The following is a 19,865-nucleotide window of genomic DNA, read 5'->3' on the forward strand; positions in this document are numbered from 1 at the left end:
ATGTGCACCGCCATTGGGGACAACTTCCGGGTTTGCCATGCGGATATGCTCAAATCCACGCATGGCAAATCCGCGAATAAGGAGGGCCGACTGTATATACCCCACTCTCTTCCATGCTAGCATTCTCTGAAGATGCCAGCCACAGCTGCCAGTGAAACATCAGGAATAAACTCTTCTAGAACATGGACCGCTAGACCAAAAAACCCACAGAAAACTATGGATGCCTGCCGTGAAGGCCTTCGACTTCTGAATGCAAATTATAGCTGAAAGCTTCGTAGGCAGCAAGACTGGTGCTTCTGATAGAGGTTTAAGTGAGAACTATTGAACTGGAAATACACCAGACTATTTCCACGACTGTGAGGCTTCCCTTGGATGAGAAAGGACAGTGCTTGGGCAGATAGAGAGAAATTATACTGACAAAGGCACTTCACTGGTGCCAGGGCCATTCAGAAACCCAGGACTCTTGGAAAGATTACTTTAGAGCAGGATGGGCACAGTGCCCTGGGGCCTCATTTGTCCCCCAGGTTGTCCTTGTGACATTTGATCATTGTGAAAAAGCGGGATAGAAATAAATTATTATTATTATTATTATTATTATTATTATTATTATTATCCCTTTAGACTCCCTGGACTGCCCATCCTCTGCTCCCTCAGTGTGAATTTCCTCTAATGGAAGTCTCCAGAAGTGCCCATTGATCTACTTGTAGCAAACCCCCCCCCCCCCCCGCTTTGTTTAAAAATATATTCATCAATACTTCAAAATCAGAAGTGGATTTCTGGCTATTTCTGGGTGGGCTTTTTGTCCATTCTAGCAGTCTGTGCAGACTCTGCTGATAGAGGTTTCAGTGAGAACTATTCCAGGGCAGAAAATTGACTCTGAGACCCACTGTACCTTTTAATCCATGCTGATGTTAGAGACAGCAATCTTAGCATGGGTATACTCAGTAGTGGCTAGTTTGTATCTCTCTATAAGAGTTTAGGCATCACATGTATTCACATCATTCCCTGCTTGTTGGTCTTAAACACACCTTCCTTCTTCCTGTATCAGTTATTCTTCAGTTAGTTTGATTTAGTGTACCTTATGTTTTGTAGTCAGTAGTTTTCTTTCCATCCTCAGCATCTGAAGAGCATATGTCAAAGAGATATTGTACACAGTATTCTCACCTGGATTACTGTGTGCAGTTCTGGGAACCATAATTCAAGAGGGATGTTCTCAAGCTGGAGCACGTACAGGGGAGGGCAACCAAAATAGTTGAAAGGTCTTGATACTGTGTTCTGTTTGAAGTGGTTTTGGGAGCTGGACACGTTTAACCTGAGGAAGAGAAGGCTAAGAGATTAATTGATACCCATATTTTAATATTTGAAAAGATGTCATATTGAGAATGGAGCAAATTTGTTTTCTGCTGCTTCAGAGACTAAGACACAGAGCAATGGATTCAAGCTCCAAGAAAAGAGATTCCACTTCAACATTAAGGAGAACCTCCTGACAGTAAGAACTGTTCAACCAAGGGACAAACTGCCTTGGAGAGTGGCGAAGTCTCCTCCTTTGGAGGTTTTTAAACCAAGGCTGGATGGCCATCTTTCGGGAATGTTTTCACTGTGTGTTCCTCCACAGCTGGGCTTTGGACTTGATGGCCCTTGTGATGTCTTCCATCTCTGTGAATCTATTATTCTAATGCCTATGACATCTTATCAAACCTTTAGTATTTATACTGTAAATAAATCTACCTCCCCCCCAAAGATAACTAAGCCTGCTTTATTTCTCCACTAAACCCTTTGTGTGGATCCTAAGATGCTCAGATAGGGCCATGACCAAACTCAAGAATATAGGTTTAAATCCAAGGCCAGACTGCATTTTGCTACCTGAAGGTGAAGATGGTTCAATCTGCTCATACCTCACAGGAAGTCAGACTAGTAATGAATAGGATTGTTCCAGCACACCTAAGACAAAAGAGTAGTGTAGAAGACCCAAGTCAGGCCACATGGCAAATATACTAAAGATGTCTCTCCCCTTTAATTGATGGGAATGGCTGAAGGCATTCAGGAAGAGCTGAGAGGCTTCTACTGCCATCCCAGCATCTGGTATCTGAGATAGTTGCCTCACTCTATATAAAAGTAGTGCCAGTTCTGTTCAGATCTGAAAAAAGGAAGTGTGTCTTCACACTACATAAAATCAGCATGAATTTCACTGCCTAAGAAGGTAGTGACAGTATACTGTCGATGGGGAGGTTCTTAATTAATAATGATGGTAGTTATTGAAAAACTACTACTACCTCCTCATTTGTTCTTGTGTTTAAATTGTTTATATCCTACTTTTTTCTCACCAGGTTGCTCAGAGTGATATTCAAACTAAGATCAACATTGTCCCAAAATGTTTTTAAAAAGATATAAAATAAACAGAAGAGCAGGATAATCACTGGCATAAGACAACAACAACAAAACAGGGCTGTCTTTGGCGGGATACAAACGGGCAGGGGAAGACATCTTGGAGGTGTATTCTGCTGAATACGGAGCCTCCAGACCGCCCACCCCGGGGGCGTGTCTCAGGAGATGGGGCTTCCACATGGGGAGCAGTGAAGACGCCTCACCTGGGGCCGTTTCTGACCCGCAGTTTCCAAACAGCCACCTCGGAGGACGCTGCAAAGAGAGAGGCAGCTTCCTCACGGGCGGCCAAAAACGGGGCTTTTTTTTTTTCTTTGCCGGCTGGCGGATGCGCAGCTGTGCAGCTGCAGCGCTAAGCAGCGGCGGCAGAAAGCCTATGGGCACATTTAAAGTGCCCAAGCCCCTTTAAAACTTTTCCCCCCACTCTGCCCAAGAACAATGGTGGTCTCCTGCCAGCTGGTGATCAGCTGGTGTTGGCATCCTTGTCCGCTTGCACTTTGCCAGTGTCACCAGCATCATGGATGCCTCCTCTCCTTTGGTCCCCGCGCTCTTGCTGAATCTGCAATGCACAGCCACAGCTGTCGCCGCTGCCACCGCTGTCCCCCTGCCATCCCCCATCACCTCCCTTGTACATATGTAAATATTTACAGTTTTAGCGGTTTTTATTGTTAGGTGAAAATGGCACAGGAATGTGTGTAGGGGCTCACTTTAATGTCCAAACTTTCCAAGCAGCGCATGCGTACATGTTGCTCTAGGGTTAGGGTTAGGGTTAGGGTTAGGGTTAGGGTTAGGGTTACGAGTCTTAAAATGCGCTGCAGCTGTGCTGCAGCTTCCACACCTGCATGGCAGCTGACGCTGCAATTAAAGCCTGACTGCAAACTGCGCATGTTCCAGGACCCCGACTCATTATGCGACGCAGCTGACTCGGAGCTTTTAAATGGGCAACTTAAATTAGCGGCGTAGCAAATTCTGACGTACCGGTGCAGCAGCTTACAGACGGAGCTGCGCAGCTGCGCATCAAACGGAAAAGAAGCGGAGAAAAGCAGCACCTTTTTAATGCCGCCTCTTCCCACTTGGGGCGTGCGGGGGGCGTGTTCATGGCGGCATTCAGGTAAGGCCCGTCTGAAGGCTCTACCTTCATGACGTCATGAATACACCCCTTTTTGCCCTTCTGTATCCCGCCTTTATCCCTCCATATGTTGTTGGACTCCATTGCATATCAGCTCTGGTGAGCACAGTCGATTGTGAGGGAATGATAGAAGTTGAAGTCAAACAACATTTGGAGGGCTACAACTTGTCCATCTTTGAAACAAGGGAACAGCATTAAATACAAATAAAACAAAAACATTATGTTGCATAGACAGACATATTTTAGTCCAGCTCTTGAAACAATGCAGCAAAGTCTATGAAAAACCTCTCTATGAAGGGTATTCCTTAGAGTGGAAGCTGTTATCAAAAAGGTGCTGCTCCTACTAGGCACAGCCCGTTACAGTGTGAAATGCTGGGCAGTACAGTATATGCAAGGAAGAGCATAGAGAAGAAGTTGATCCTGCTTGGTACTGCTTTTACTTCCACAATGTAGCTTTCACCATCCTTGCTGAACCTTTGTTTCCCCCTGTTTGCTCCTGTCTATGCTTCAAACAGGCTCAGCCCTAACTTTAGGCTATCTGAAGGATCTTATCCTCTTATATGAGTCTGATTATGTTCCAAGATCTTCAGATAGTTTATAATACAAGGGCCCAGCCTGGGGCCGATTTTAGAGCTCCGTAGGGCTGGGTGTCCATACGCACCCCGCCCTACTTTTGGTGCCTGTGACTATCTTGTCATGCCCCCATCAACACAGAGTGTGCGACAATGATGCGCAGGTGTCCAAGTACCCAAACAGTGCTTGCCGGAAGCGGCATCATCATGGCACACGAGCGCCATGATGACGCCCTTAAAAAGAAGCTACCTAGAGCGGCTCCTTTTTAGGGACCACATTGGTGCCATGCCATGCAGGTGGCATGGCACCGACAAGGGGCAAAAATGGGTGGCAAGGAGCTGCCCATCTGTATCTCCCAAAGTGTTTTAATAGTTTGCAGTACTGTTTTATTTCATTTTAATGGATACATTTGAACTGTTTTAATTTTATATGTAGTTTAATTACATAGCAATAACTTTTTGTATGTCTTTACCTGTATTTTTAACCTGCATTTTTTTTTCATTTTTGTTAGCTGCCTTTAGTTCTGGGGTGAAAAAAATCAGGATTATAAATAAATACCATAACAATTTGAAAGCTAGGCGGTTGCCTCAGGCAAGAGACATTGGGTGCTGTGGAGACAGCAGTAGGGGAAACCTACATGGCTGTTCACCTTGCTTGGAGGACAGATTTGTGTATTCTCCATGCTCTGAGCTGAACTAAGCTTGCTTCCTGCACAAGAGGTGAAGGATGCTGTCATATCACCAGTGCTGAATTAAAATGCAATTTCTATTCTGGCCAGCTTCTACAAGAGAAAAGAGGGAACACATTTTGTCCTTTACTTCAATGCATCAAAATTTCTTCAGGCAGTCCTGTTAGTTATCACACAGCAAAGGTTTCTGTTGGTCACAATCAAACTACTATGAAGTAGGGAGGTCCAGATACACTGAGCGAGTACCAGCAGATTAGAAGTAATAAAATGTAGCTTTCAATAAGCTTCCACCCTCAAAGCTTCTTGTTCTGAAGAGGGGGAGGAAGAGGGGGAGGAAAACACTTTGTAAAAGAAAGTTCAACTTGTTCTCAGTTTAAAAACAGATGCAATATTTGTTCCAAATTTATAAATAATAGCAGCACATTTCTTTGCCAAGCAGTCCATGTGTGTTATTCTTGGGAATTCAGGCAGACGTTTTACTTCTGAAGGGACACCAAAAACGGTAATGCTTAATCTAGGTTTTGCTGCACTTTCTGGTTGAAACAATTGATTATACTGACAGATCGGTTCCTGTACCTGCATCTCAGCAGTATTGAATAAACCTGATGCAGTTGTATGCTAACTAAAACACTGTCAGACACAAGGCCCCTCTCTGCTGTGACACCCCAGTTATGAAATATCATCCATGGAGGCCCAATTGGTGCCATCATTCCAGAACCAAATGAAAATGAGGCTGTTCACTAAAGCCTTTGAGGTCTAAGCTGTTTTACATGGACCCTCCACAAGTGTATTAAGGCCTTATATTGATGATGACATTTAAATATATGATGATTTGCATCTTGGAACCTGTAGTGCTTATGGCAGATCTATTTTTTGTTCTAGGCCAGCTTTTCATAAAGCTCTGAGCTAATCACTAATAGGCCAGCCTATGGTTCTTGTTATAGTAGTCAGGAGAAAACAGTTTTTCTATGGGTATACAGAGAAAAAAAAGCACTAAACAATAAACTCTACATGCCCCAAGCTCTATGGAAGTAGAGCTGTTGGGAAATGTGGGAGATACCTATGTATCTCACAAGCAGAGTGCTTAGTGTCTACAAGCAGAAGGTGAGAATAATCAATTCCAAACCAAAGAATAGCTTTTACTGTCAGGAAGTTCTTCCTAATCTTGAGGTGGAATCACTTTTCTTGTAGTTTGAATCAGTGGCTCCTATTCTCTGGAACTAATTATTATACATAACATCAGGACTAGAGCTGTATGTGTTGAGGGAAATAACATTTATACCTCAAATTTAGGAACTAGGATGAAACAAATGTTTTTCCTTAACATACAGCTCTCGACTTACCTGTTATTCTTGTCACAGTTTGCTTGCACGGTCATAGTAGCAATAGAAACAGCAATCAGCATGGTTCCTATTGCTGATGTAAACTGTTTTTATGTCATAGGCACTCCTTTCCATCTCAGAATGCACCATATTGAAAGCAAGAATCACTGGATTTTGTCACACTAGCAAAAGAGACGGGAGCATAGCAGGATGACACGACGTTGCGATTATCGCGTGAATAAAGCGGCATTCTAGTGCCACTCTTTATTCATGGGATTTTCCCATGAATAAAAAGTGGCACTAGAATGCCTGTTTATTCATGGGATAATTGTGTGATAATAGCAAGGTCATGTGATGTTGTGTGATAATGATAGCACTATTGCGTGATATTGTCAGGAGCATCCTGCTATGTTCTCGTCTTTTTTTGCTCGTGTGATAAAGTCCACTGTTTTTTGCCCTTACTATGAATATGATGATTGAAGCTAAATCTGAGTGAGGGCAGATAGAGGAGGAAATATTGCCTTCCCTCACTCTATCATGACCTGCCTAGGAAGGGGCTTCTTTAAAGGTTGGATCTGCAGGATTGGGGAATGTAGACATTTCACACAACATCGTTATATCGTTCCTTTATCATCCCAAAGTGTAGTGGAATCATCATAACAGATAGATGATTCCAAAAGATTTTCACATGAGGCTGTTAGTGTTCTTAAAACGTTTATATATCAGAATTCAGCAATTCAACTGTTTTGAAATCATTTTGTAATCATTTATTGCTGAATTTTGATATATCAACATTTTAAGAACACTAACAGCCTCATGTAAAAATCTTTTGGAATCGTCTATCTGTTATGACGATTCCACTACACTTTCGGATGATAAAGGAACGATATAACGATATTGTGTGAAAATCTTCATTGCTGCCAGTAAGTGAAATGAACATTTTATCCCTGGATCACCAAAATCCCCTCCTCACAATTCACAGTTTGCAAAACTGGGAGAGGATGGATTCAACTCTGTTCTAGTGATATCACTGATGAAATCTCATTCCTGACAATTGAAGAAAATACTTTTTTTTTCTCCCAACAAGATCTATAATTAGCCATGTAGCTTTACTCAGATTTGGATAAATCAGGATGTGATGGGGCAAGAGACTTCTTCAATGTTTGTTTAAAAATGGATCTTAAAAAAAACCCTGACTATTATATAATCTGGGGCCACAGTAGCAGTGAGCAACTGTGGTTCTTCAGTTGTTTTTATGCCTACAACTTCAGTAAACCCTGACCATCATAGCCTAGAGTAAGGGATTATGGGAGTTGTAATAAAAAATATCAGGCAGGGCAAATTTTCCTGTTCTCTGACCTAATGAAACAACATTTTCCATAGGTACATACTTGCACCCTAAAGTCCTTCACCAGATTTCAATCTGAAATCTGTAGTGTGACCACAAGATAGATGGTTGTTATTTTTTGTGAGAATGCTGTTGAAAGAGACAGTTGCCTAGCATCCTCTTTTTGTTGCTACAGCAAGCACTATGTTTTACCAGGATTTGAAAATATAGTACAGTAACATGGTTTTCTTCTCCTGTGTGATTTTTAACACCTTTGTCTGATCAAGAAGCCAGTGGAGCTTCAAAAGCTTGCACGATGTAATCTGTGCATTTTTATTGTCCTAGTAAATGTATTGCTGATAGTATTGTTTATTACTGGTTTCCATTGATTATAGTTAATCATTTTTGTTTTAGCTGATTGATTTCCTTACACTTTTATGTCAGATCTGGATTTCATTATTAGTTGTTGTATTTTTATTTGAACTTGGTTTCATACTTGTTTTCGAATGTTAATTAGTCAAATTTAAAATGATTGCTTTAATGAATCTAACAAAAAAGGTTATATTGTAGCACTTTGGCAGAAAGGATCAGTGTACTTTTTGGCAATGCATAACAATGGGTTTTTTTTTTCAATGTTCAGTTGACTATAAAAAAAAAAACCCTTTTCCTGTTTGAATTTTGCAGATTAATCTAAAAGATGTAGGAGAGCTGTATAAAATCCGGATTGGCCATGACAACAGTGGACCAGATCCTAGTTGGTATCTGCATGAGATTAGACTTCAAAAAATGAGCACACCACCAGAGAAAGAAATTTGTTTAACTATCAACTGCTGGCTGTCTGAAGATCAAGATGATTCAGATACATGGCAAGAAATACCAGTAAGAAGACATGGAAAAGAACTTCTACCAGGTATGTCTCTAATATACAGTTCTCATTCTTAAACTACACATGTAAAGAATTTATGCTGAGCTTTATTAAATGTCTTTCAGGATTCATCATTATAAAGATGCTGTGAAAGGTGAAACGTGAGATGTTAAGAAACAGGATCCTTTCCTATTCTCTTTAAAATATCATTTCTAAAGATATGGAAAAGTGTTCTAAGTTCAGTGATTTGTCATTGCAGATTCTTCATGTAGTTGAAACATTATATAAACTTAGCAGCCTTTCAGTTTGCCAGAATCATGTATAAAGGGTTACTTGATTTAAAAAAAGGGGATGGTGTAGTGAAAACAGTAGACAGCCTTCCAAATGTTGTGACATTACAACTCCCACCAGCCCCATCCTGTATGAGTAGCCATGGGGATGATGGGTGCATCAGTGAACTTTGGATGAGCTCTATGTTGCCTTTCCTTTGTAGAGAGTCACACAATCACTACAGAGGGCCGACTATAATTCTCTATTCACCATGAATTCCCATGGTCAACCTTATCACAATATCTTTCAGACTAACCTACCTTAAAGGGTTGTTATAAACACAAAATGGAAGAGGGAGACAACTTTGTAAAGTTTTCTACTCTTTGGAGAAAAGATGAAATATTAATATAAATAAATCTATTAGAAAAGAGCAGTGCTTCCTATTAGGAATATGTGTGCTGCCAGTTAGGCAAATATTATTCAAAATGAAGTAATATGTCTGAAGATATTCAGAGTTTCAGAAGACACTTTTTGCTGGGGTTTCTGACACAATGAATTATTTATAGGTTCCAATAATTGTAGGTCAGGAAGCAAAATGAAGGCCACTAAGGGCAAGCACGTGCATACTCAATTAAAGATAACAGACCAGGTCGTTCACATTTTCAAGCAAACCACAGTGACAATGAAGGACAAAATGAAGTACAGGAGACATCTTTAGGGTAGGATAAGTATAAAAAATACTCATAAAATGACTCAAAGGTATGAGAAAAGGAAGGAAATGAGAAATCTGAAGAATGAAATGGGGAATGGTTGCATGTGGTCAACTAAACAGGGGTCAGCCCATCTTCAGAGATAGGCACTGCTCCAAACAGATGGGTGATTACCTTCAGCCAAATGAAAGGGAATTAGATTCAGATCCTTGTATTCAGAGTAGTACAGATGGGTGCCACAAGAAATCAAGTTTTTATCTTAACAACTCATCTTCGGGGGGAAATGGTGAGCATCTGATGAAGGTTAGTACTTGTACTGGTTTGTACAGAGAAAGTTGCAGATCCACTCCCTGATATGTCAAGTTAGGGCCAGAAAAACCTTCTTCTTCAAGCCCTGGAGTGCCATTGCCAGTAGGTGGGCTGGAAAGAAGACATACAGCCACCTCAGGTAAATTTTGGGATCCCCAAGGCCCCAATGGTACCCATCAAAAAGTATTAAAAATATATTTTGGGGAAACCCTCCCCCCCCAGGAAAAAAAATGCCTTTACGCTTATGAGAGGAGATTGGGACAATTTTGCTGCATTTTTGCCTTGTCCCAGTTGGTGGTAAGAAGCAACAAAACGTTTTAAGTGGTGGCTCCACTGAGATATTGGCCAAGCCCCTTCCTCCCTATTTTTAGAACTTCTGTGGAGACTTTGATGCTTTGGTTGCCTTTTTTGTAATAGGTTTCTTCATTATTATTGGTCTTCTTGTTATGTTGCTGTTATTTTTGTTGTATTGAATGTTATGGTTTCTATTCTATTCATACTGTAAGCTCCATTATGGATGTGTTTTGACTTGAAAACAATGTAAAAATACCTGAATTAATAAATAGAGGGAAAGTAGTCAACAGGTCTGTTCTGTAATTGCTTGCATCCTACATGCATAAGATTTCACACAGTGAAATAGATTCTGTAGCTGTTTAATTGCTTCTACTTGGAAAAGAGATTGTGCAGGACTTTGTTCCTCTGGAAGGTTCTGGAAACATGAACAGGTTTAGGTTTTGTTTAACTTTCTTCATGTAATACTTGAATGGAAAGTGAAAAACAAGCCTTCCATGGTCAGAAGATACTTTCTGTACTATTCAGAGTAAGTGAATGTTTAGTGTGATCAATATTTTCAAGAGATATATAATTTTTTTCAAAGCAAACCATATGATATACAGTATTTTATTAATAATGGCCTTATCATAGTATAATTATCTTTGCCATCTCTGCAATGTTACATTTAATTAAATATATTCAACAAATAATTAGAAATAAAACAGCATGGAGCAGACAGAAATTTTGTAAATGTATAACTTTATGAATTCAAAATATCTATTGATTTGTGGCTCATTTAAACTGAAAATAAATAAACATTCAGCACAACTAAGCCATTTTATTTTTCAGCAATTCTGAGAATGAAACATTTTTCACCTGCATTTATTATTTTATATAGATAATTGCATATCTATATCTATACAAATATCTATATCTGTATCTCAGATAATCTATTACATGATACCTAATTTCAGATCAATGCATTTTTTCAGATTAATGTGAATTTATTTATTTAGGCTACCAATGTATTCACTTAACTCAAAAAGCTACCTTTCAGGTATAAACTATAAGAAGAAATGATATTTTATACATTCAGTTTAGAAGTGAGCAGGTCTTTTACTGAGGTTACCACTGAACTTTTGTTGCTTTTTTATTATCAGTTTTTTCCCCCTAAAGTTTAAACATAATGGTGTTTTTCCTCTTATTTTTGCTCCTTATTTCGCTCTAGCTATTCCCAACTAGCCATAGGTCTATTTTTAAATCTAATGTTTGAAATCTCTCTTTCATATTTCTCTGTATCTTGTATTGATCGTTTCCCTCTTCTTGCTTTTGTTATTTCATGATACTATTCACTGCAGGATGTTGACACTGAAATATTAATTCTCCTGATACATGAGCCCAGAATGCTACCTTTTGTCAACAGTGATCCTACTGGTTCAAGGCATAATACTACTCTGTCAGTATACCACCAATTTTTTTTCTTCTCCCTGCCACGTTTTATATTTTTATGGTTCCTGTTACTTCTCCTCCTCGTAGTCATTGTCTCTTTTTCTCTCTTCTCCCCCTCCCCCATTTCTTTTGATCTTTCATTTCTGTTCAGATACCCAGTCTTTTAAATCAATGTTACTGTTTTGACTCTGTGCTTATAATCCTTACACAATGCAGCTCATACAGAGGGAAGTGAAACACTTCATGTTTTCTAGCTCTCAAACACTGTTGTTCTGTAATTCATATAGAGACAAAAAGTAACCACCTATAAGAGCAAACGTACAACTACAAATGTGCAATATTTGGTTTGCCTGGTGAATTTAACTCTCATGCATGCAATTAAGATATATTCACCCCCCCCATCATGTTTTACATAATACATTGCTGAACATTTTAATGTTACATTCTGTGATATTGAAGTTTACCACACTGGGGATAAAACGTTCCCTGGTGCGTTCTAACATGCACGAGTGGGGCCACGCACGGAGCATGATGGGAACCCGATGGAGCCCAGAACACTAGTTTACTGCACAGGAAACGCCGCCGCTGCCACCACTGAGTGTTCCCATCGGGTTCCCATCAGGTTCCAGAGGGCGCCATTGGACACCATTTCTGGGAACTGTTTCAAAACAGTTCCCAGAAATGGCACCCTCTGGAACCCGATGGGAACACTCGGCGGTGGCGGCAGCGGCGTTTCCTGTGCGGTAAACTAGTGTTCTGGGCCCCATTGGGTTCCCATCATGCTCCATGCGTGGCCCCGCTCATGCACATTAGAATGCATCGGGGAACGTTTTATCCCCGGTGTGGTAAACTTCATTGTCTCCTACATAGTTTTCAACAATGCCCTCATATTTCAAACATTTCCCACATAACATTGCTGGGACAAAACTGTCCAGAGAAATCAGTTGCTTGTAGCCAAGCAACAGTCAGTTGATCGCAGTCCCAGTTGAGGTGTTTGAGTGTTGGACTAGGATTCTGGGAGACCAGGGTTCAACTCCTGTCCAGCCACAATAACCCACTGGATGATCTGGGGCAAGTCACACTCTCTCAGACTTGCAGGAAGGTAAGGGAAACCTCCTCTACACCATGAGTCAGAGTTGACATGAAGAACACAACAGTTAGACTAATACACACACACACATACTTTTTTGAACCATAGTACAGAGAAATAAAAGCGGCATATTCTGATTGTTAGTAGGTTGGCCCTATTCATGGAAAATAAAAATATATTCAGGAGAAATGAAATTCATATGCTCAGGAAATAGCCATCAATAAAAGCACACTAAATTTTATCTAATTTTGTTATCTCTCTGTCTTGGATATTTTTATTCAGATTTTTGGGTGGAGTACACTTGCTTCTTCAGATAAGAGGCATTTAAATAACCTGGAATTCTCAATAAGCTCAAAAAACACATCACAATCCACATAAAACTTTTTTTTTAAAAAAAATCTATTATGTGAGTGTTAAATTTTATTGTGAAAAAGAAAAGAAAAAAGCACCATTCCTATCACCTAAGCTCACTGGTCCAGAATTATTTGACCTCTGACCTTTGCTATATTGAATTCCCTCCCTAATAGTTTGATTCTTTCTGAGGTTTCAATGACATGATGAAACCAGTCTAGGAGACTTAACAGCCGCAGTCTCTTTTTAGAATATTAGTGCAACCGGAATTATAGCTAAGATGTTTTTGTGGGTTTTTCGGGCTATGTGGCCATGTTCCAGAAAAATTTCTTCCTGACGTTTTGCCAGCATCTGTGGCTGGCATCTTCAGAGAATGCTTTGCCTGGAAAAAGCATTCTCTGAAGATGCCAGCCACAGATGCTGGCAAAACATTAGGAAGAAACTTTTCTGGAACATGGCCACAAAGCCCGAAAAACCCACAAAAACTATGGATGCCGGCCATGAAAGCCTTCGACTTTATATAGCTAAGATGGTTAAAAAGCTGCCATTTTTCATGGACCTAGGCAAACAGATTTTAAAGGGCTTATTTTTATGTTCCCAACAAAACATTTGGCTCTAAAGCAGGGATGGGGAATCTTTTTGTGCACAAGTGCCCAAGGGCCAAAGCAAGAAAATGGACAGTTTCACCCTACACATTTTCTAGTGCTTCATCTTGCATTAAGTATGTTTTCTGAATTCTTCCATAAGAATTCTTCCACACACAATCTATTCATCTATCAATACACACTCTAACACTTATTCATAGGCATCCACACTAGACACACACATGAGTGTATACACAGAATTTTTATTTTCAGACTTTTCTTGATCTTTTGTTCGCAGTGCATCACATGCTCTCCTGTGTCCCCCCTCTCTTTCTCATACACATGCACACACTCACTCACATATCCCACAGACACTTTGTGCAGCATTTAAGTTTTCAAAAAGGCACTTTAAAGACAATGGGTGCTTCCAGGTTAGTCTTAAGAAATGTGAATTGTTGAGAAACATCTCCTTAGAATTTGCTTGGGTTTGTTGGTTGTTGTCCTCACCTGTGTTCACTCATTCCATACTTTTTTCAAGTGTTTGTAACAATTTATTGATCTGGCACTACAACTCTAGTTAGTTTGATGAGATCTTCCTATGATTTGACCCATGCCAGCTGCCTTGAAGTTGTAACAAGGCATGGAACGTTATAACAGCAATATCAAGAATATTTTTCATCACACAAGAAACACTGAATCAAGGGTGGGAAGAAGGGCAAATGTTCCCAGCTCAATGTCTGAGGAGGAAGGTGGCTGTGGCAGATTTTTCCCCAGTACCCAACTGGAGTGAAGACTTTGCACTCAGTCTGGTCAGATTTGTCAGCCAATGGGAATCAAGCAGAGGTTTGAACCCCATTAGCCAACACTCACCGATGAAGTTCTGCACCAACATCTGTGAAGGAGGACCTGGAAGGTAGCAAGATGGTGGTTGCTAAACTGTACTCCCAATCCAGAGTGCAGTGGTGTCCACATTGTTGAGTTGTACAGCACCATTCTTTTTTATACTGAAAAGGGATGCTCACACCCTGTAAAAGTTAAGACAGCCACTTTTCCAGGTTTTTGTCCCAGAGCTGCTTTAGGATCAGGAGAAAAGGGAACCTTTTTCAAAACCAGAAATGACACCCAACCACGCGTAGTTTTAAAAAAAGAGAAAGAAAAAAAGCCACCAAACTTTCATGCAGATGATGAAGTGGAGTTACACTGGAGAATCAGAAACTATTTATAATGGTAATTACCAGGAGAGACTCCAGGACAATGTCACAGAATTTGGGATGATATTGCAGGATTATTCTGTTGGCATGACCTGCTGATATGTAGGTACATATGTTAATTGTTGGTTTGTTTTAAAAGGCCTCCAACAGGCAGGCCTCCAGCAGCAGGAGAGGAAGTTCAGTTTCACTATCATCCTACCACTAGTGCAACACAGACTTTGGCTTAATATATTTTAAGGGCTTCAGCATCCTTTAAAAATCATGAAACATTTGCAGCCTGATCTTATTCATCCTAGCAATAAATGTTATTGTAGAAGTCTTCGTCTGGAGGCCTAAATAATAAAAAAAAAGACATGCATTTTATTTTATTTTTTGCATCAAGCTAGCAGCCATTTCAATTATAACAAATATATACCTGCAGACATAACCAACCTAAAAAAGTACTAATGTTTCAGTTTGGATGACCACAATCATCTTAAGGCCTGGACAGACAGGCCAAAATAAAGCTGCTTCGGATCAGTATGGAGGTATGCTGTTTAAATGATGTATGTGTCAAAGAGTCTGGAAACCATGCCAAAGCTAAGTTCCAGTCCTAAGGACTGGAGCACGGCTTTGGTGCAGCTTCTGGCTTCTTAAGATGCATGTGTCATTCAAATAGCATACATCAAAAGTGACCCGAAGCAGCTTTATTTTGGCCTGTGTGTTCGGGCCCTATGTTGTGATTCTAGTCACACTAGGGATCCATGGGAAGCAGTGCTGTTGAGCCTCCTGGCAGCCTTTAAGATGAAATTTCAGTTGCCTTCCAGTCAAGTGGCCTCTTCCAGTGCAAAACAAAAACAAAAACAAAACCCTTACATTTTATTCCATACTGCTGAACCAAGCAGAACTTCCCCTATACCCTGGGAATAGCAGCATTAAAAGCTGTTGTTTCTTCTGTGTTTGGAGCCACCACATCAAACTAAAAAGCGGAGCATGAAAATGAACTCCTTTTTCCTTTTTAAATTATTATTTATTATTATTTTATAATAATAACAATAATAATAATAATTTGTTTTATTTATATACCACTATTCCAGAGATCATAGTGGTGAACAGCAAGTAAGCTAATTAGCAAGTAAGCTAATTTGCCCCCAACAGTCTGGGTACTCATTTTAGCGACCTCGGAAGGATGCAAGCCTGAGTTGAGCTTGGGCACTTTTGCTGGTCTTGAACTCACAACCTTGTGGTTTTGAGTGAATGGCTGCAGTACAGGCATTTAACCACTGCGCCATTGCGTCATTTATATCCCTGCTTTCTCATAATAATGAGACCTAAGGCACCTAACATTTCTTTGATATTTTGACAAAGGTTATGGTAGTTCTATTTCTGCATGCTTATGCAAGGTTATTTAAAACCCACCCATTTTTAACAGGAGTATTTCACTCCTATCTTTTCCAAAAGGTAACATCAGACACTAGGTTTCACTGTTAGGATAACCTTACAGTAGTTAGCTCTGTTTCTTGTTTTGCTTTTCATTTCTTTTCCACAATCATGGATGCATGCAAATGAGTCTCTACATGCCATTTAACAAGTGAGTTTCTGCATGCCAAAATTATATCTCCAGACTTTTGATTTATTCTGAAAATTTCATTTTCCTTTATTATTTCCCATTTGATGGAGGATATGGAAATTCTGTTTCATTGCAGTTTGATGCTAATATAATGTCACTGAATGCAAGGTACACTGACCTCAAACTGCTGCAGAAGAGCAGAAAATCAGGCCTCAAAGGATGATTGCAATAGCTTTCATATTACTATGCATTACTTCTGCATTATGAAAAAAAGTAGGCATTTAAAACCATTATAGTGTCCCCCCCCTTCTGTACTGATAAATAATGGTTTTGCAGTTTTAAAAGTAGCAGCACATGGAAGCAATGGAGAAAAAAGTCAGAGACACATGACCCAGCCCTCTGAGCAATTAAACTTGAATAGGGGCTCATTATCACACCCTTCCCATACCCCACCCGCAAAAAAAGGAAAGTAGCTTTCCTCAACCTTGCCAGGTGAAAGTGCACCCTATGAAGTGAATTGTATTCACACCTTCCGAACATGTCCGGTGAATTTATGAGCTTTGTGTCCCTAATTTCCACATGTTCTTTAGAAAGCACGAGTGGACTTCCTCCATGTAATGCTGAACCCAGCATGATCTTGTCCATTTCTTAAAGTAAGGAAGAATCTGGGGTATTGCCACTTTTGTTTGATTGTCCACAGGAGTGGGCAACTGAGTGGGGTGGTGGGGAGCCAGGTTTTGCCTAGTCATTGCCTTAGTGACTGTCTTTTAACAGTGAACGTATTTCCCATGAATCTCATCTGGGCCCTTCTCTGGCTGTTTTCCATTGAATAGTAAGAAACAACAACAGCAATTATTCCAGAAGGGGCTTCTCTTGCTAAGTAGATTAAGTTTTATCTGAGGACTTGTTTTTCCTCCTTTATGCCTGTCTCTGTTGCATTTTGTTTCATATTGTCCTTGTGTCATAAAATTGTTCATTATACAGTAAACCAGTTTAAGCAGTGCATGTGCATGTGCATGTGAAAAGAATAGGGCAAAAAAAAAGTGTATGAAGAGCAAATTATTATTATTATTATTAACCTTTATTTATAAAGTGCTGTAAATTTACACAGCACTGTACATACAATCTTTTTAATTAGACGGTTCCCTAAAATTATATGTGCAAAATTCTAGTTTACCCTAGCCATCAGATGCAAATTTTGGGGCAGCTCTGCATTCTTAGACTCTTAAATGCATGGAAATGTAACTACATCAATAACATTTTGTTTTCATTTCAGTGGTACTTTATGATATCGCTGTATACACTGGGTCAAACCCTGGTGCAGAAACTAATTCTAATGTATATATCAATGTCTTCGGAAACAGAGGGGATTCTGGGAAACGGAAACTTTGCACATCAAGATTTAATAAAGTCAAATTTCAGCGTGGTCAGGTAAAAAAAAAAGCCAGCAATAATGATATAACAGCTCTTTAGCATTTAATTACAGTAGCAAAGAAATTTCTTGAATGTATTCAAATTACCTTAACTCATACTCAAGTGGTATGTCATGTTTTCAGCTGACTGCAACAAAAGTATCTGGTGGGTTTATCAGCTACTCCATGTATTATTTTCAATCTCTTTTGAAGAGATTGCAGTAGCAATAGGATGTGGATAAATATTTCTAATCTATGATTTTAATATAAGGGTTAGGCATTATTTCCTGTGCCCATTACATTACATTACAGTTCTGTTTCATAAAATTGCTGGAGAAGTTGTCTAAAACTTTGAGGTTTGGTGTCAAGAGCAGGTCAGATGACATCCAATTCTTATTTAACCATTCCATTAAGATACAGGAAAGCTAATGAAGGTCTAATTTAGTGTCTGTGACTGATAATGTATGACACAGGCATAATTCAATCTTAAGCTTTTTTTTTTCCAAGCCAGAAAAAAGGGTTGCTGAGAAGAGAGCCTAAAGGGATGGTCAAGATTCCAATCCCTCCTACTGAGTAAATTGAGACCAAACCACTTTTGTACTTTGAATTTAACTTACAGCCACTGAAAAAAGCTGATAACAAGAGGGGAAAATGGGAGGAGGAGAAAGAAACAGGGACATTTTAAAAGCTGCTGAAAAAATAGGATAGCATATTAATTGATGTCTGTCAAATCAGGACAGTTAGATGAGGAACTTGAGTACTAAACATTGTGCAAGGTCTATTCTTTCTTCACACCATAGTGTTAAACCATCCATTTTTTTACATTCTAATATGTTTTTTAATTTAAAAAACACAGTATATTAAATCAGTGGTATTCCAACGTTTTACCTTTGGGACCCCCTTTACATCTACACGAGGATGTCACCCCCACCTCCCATTAGACATAGAAGATTTTCATACCTGGCTGAATTGCTGGGAAAAAGTTGCTCAAATGAGCCTTAAAGGTGGAGGAAGCTCATATTGTTGAAGTCCGGCACGCTTCCTCAGTCGTCATGCAGTCATCGCTCCCTCTATCATTCCTGAATTGTCTCAAGGGAAGCAGATTTCCTATGAATGCAAACTTTGCGTTAATAGGAAATCCACTCCCCTGGAATGATTCAAGGACACTAAAAGAGAGCTACGATTGCATGATGATTGAGGAAGCATGCCTGGCTTCCACACACGTGTGCTTCCTCCACCTTTGAGGAATGTTTGAGTGATATTTTCCCAGCAATTCAACCAGATATGAAAATCTTCACTGTGTATGAATAAAAATATTTTGTTTATTTAGTGCTTGTATTTGCATTCACACATACATGTATATTTACAGTTTAACATTTTATAAGGAGATAACATTGTTTAAATTAGAAACATTTTATTTAAGCAAATTCAGTATTTTTCTCAATGCTTGTGTAAATTTTATCCCCCTCCCCCCCCCCCAAAAAAAGAAGAAGTTTGGGAGGAGGATGGGGGATCAGGGCCTCCATATCTCATGCCCCACTTGAGCAACTCTCACCAAATCCCCAGAAGTACCACCCCACTGTGTGAGAACCGCTGAATTAAATTATAAAATTGGCTCCATTTAGCGCAGTTACTGAAGTAGAGTGTATGTTTTATAATAAAGCCCATCTTTCATGGGGCTATAATTTCCATATGTCCTCCAGAGAGCATTCATTTCCTCCCATTCATGTGACTCTCATGTTTATGTTTCTACAGACTGACATGTTCTACATGACTGCTGTATCACTTGGGGTTCTGAATAAAGTTCTCATTAGCCATGATGGATCTGGTCCAGGTACAGCTGATTTCTTAGTGACAGATCAGTTTCAAAATCTGTTTTAAAGTAAACCTCAATTTTCTTCATTTTTTTAAAGACCAGAAAATGTTTTGATGCCCAGGGCATGTTTTCTACTCATCTCAGGCAATATCATATATCTTTATAGTTACATTGCATGGAACAATGTCCAACCTGCCTCTAGGCCTTCTCTCCCACCCCCAATCCTTTTCTGTGTTCCTGATGCTATTTATTTTAATGTCTGGTTTGCAATTTAGGTAGAGGCAAGTTTGGAACTTATCTTCCCCAAGCCTCCCAGTTAAAATAGTAGTGCTTTGACTCCTGCATACCTCTCCAAATAAGGTACATGGAAAACACCACCAGGGAACCTACTTGGCTGTGGCTCCTAGCATGGTTATGCTGTATGCTTAAAATAATAAGCTGCCTCTTGAAACATGATAGAAGCCTTGCTCAACCAGATGAGTTGGACTTCAATTTCAATCCAGGTTAGGAAACACCATACTATAGTGGGAGTTTTGTGATAAGGATGTAAATTTA

The 19,865-nt window shown here is 39.7% G+C and overlaps 1 protein-coding gene across 1 annotated transcript in view; it reads left to right on the plus strand.

Annotated features, from left to right (window-relative positions):
• Window positions 1-19,865, plus strand: part of LOC149317321 (lipoxygenase homology domain-containing protein 1-like) — a 235,837-nt gene that overhangs the window by 99,978 nt on the left and 115,994 nt on the right. Inside the window, exons 25-27 of the mRNA XM_089517319.1 lie at window positions 8,106-8,331; window positions 17,359-17,513; window positions 19,250-19,328. Coding sequence (XP_089373445.1) covers window positions 8,106-8,331; window positions 17,359-17,513; window positions 19,250-19,328 — 460 coding nt within the window. The remainder of the gene's footprint in view (window positions 1-8,105; window positions 8,332-17,358; window positions 17,514-19,249; window positions 19,329-19,865) is intronic.

Source organism: Sceloporus occidentalis, unplaced genomic scaffold (assembly GCF_023333645.1).
Source record: "Sceloporus occidentalis isolate IW3139 unplaced genomic scaffold, rSceOcc1.0.p SCAF_3, whole genome shotgun sequence".
Taxonomy (NCBI): domain Eukaryota; kingdom Metazoa; phylum Chordata; class Lepidosauria; order Squamata; family Phrynosomatidae; genus Sceloporus; species Sceloporus occidentalis.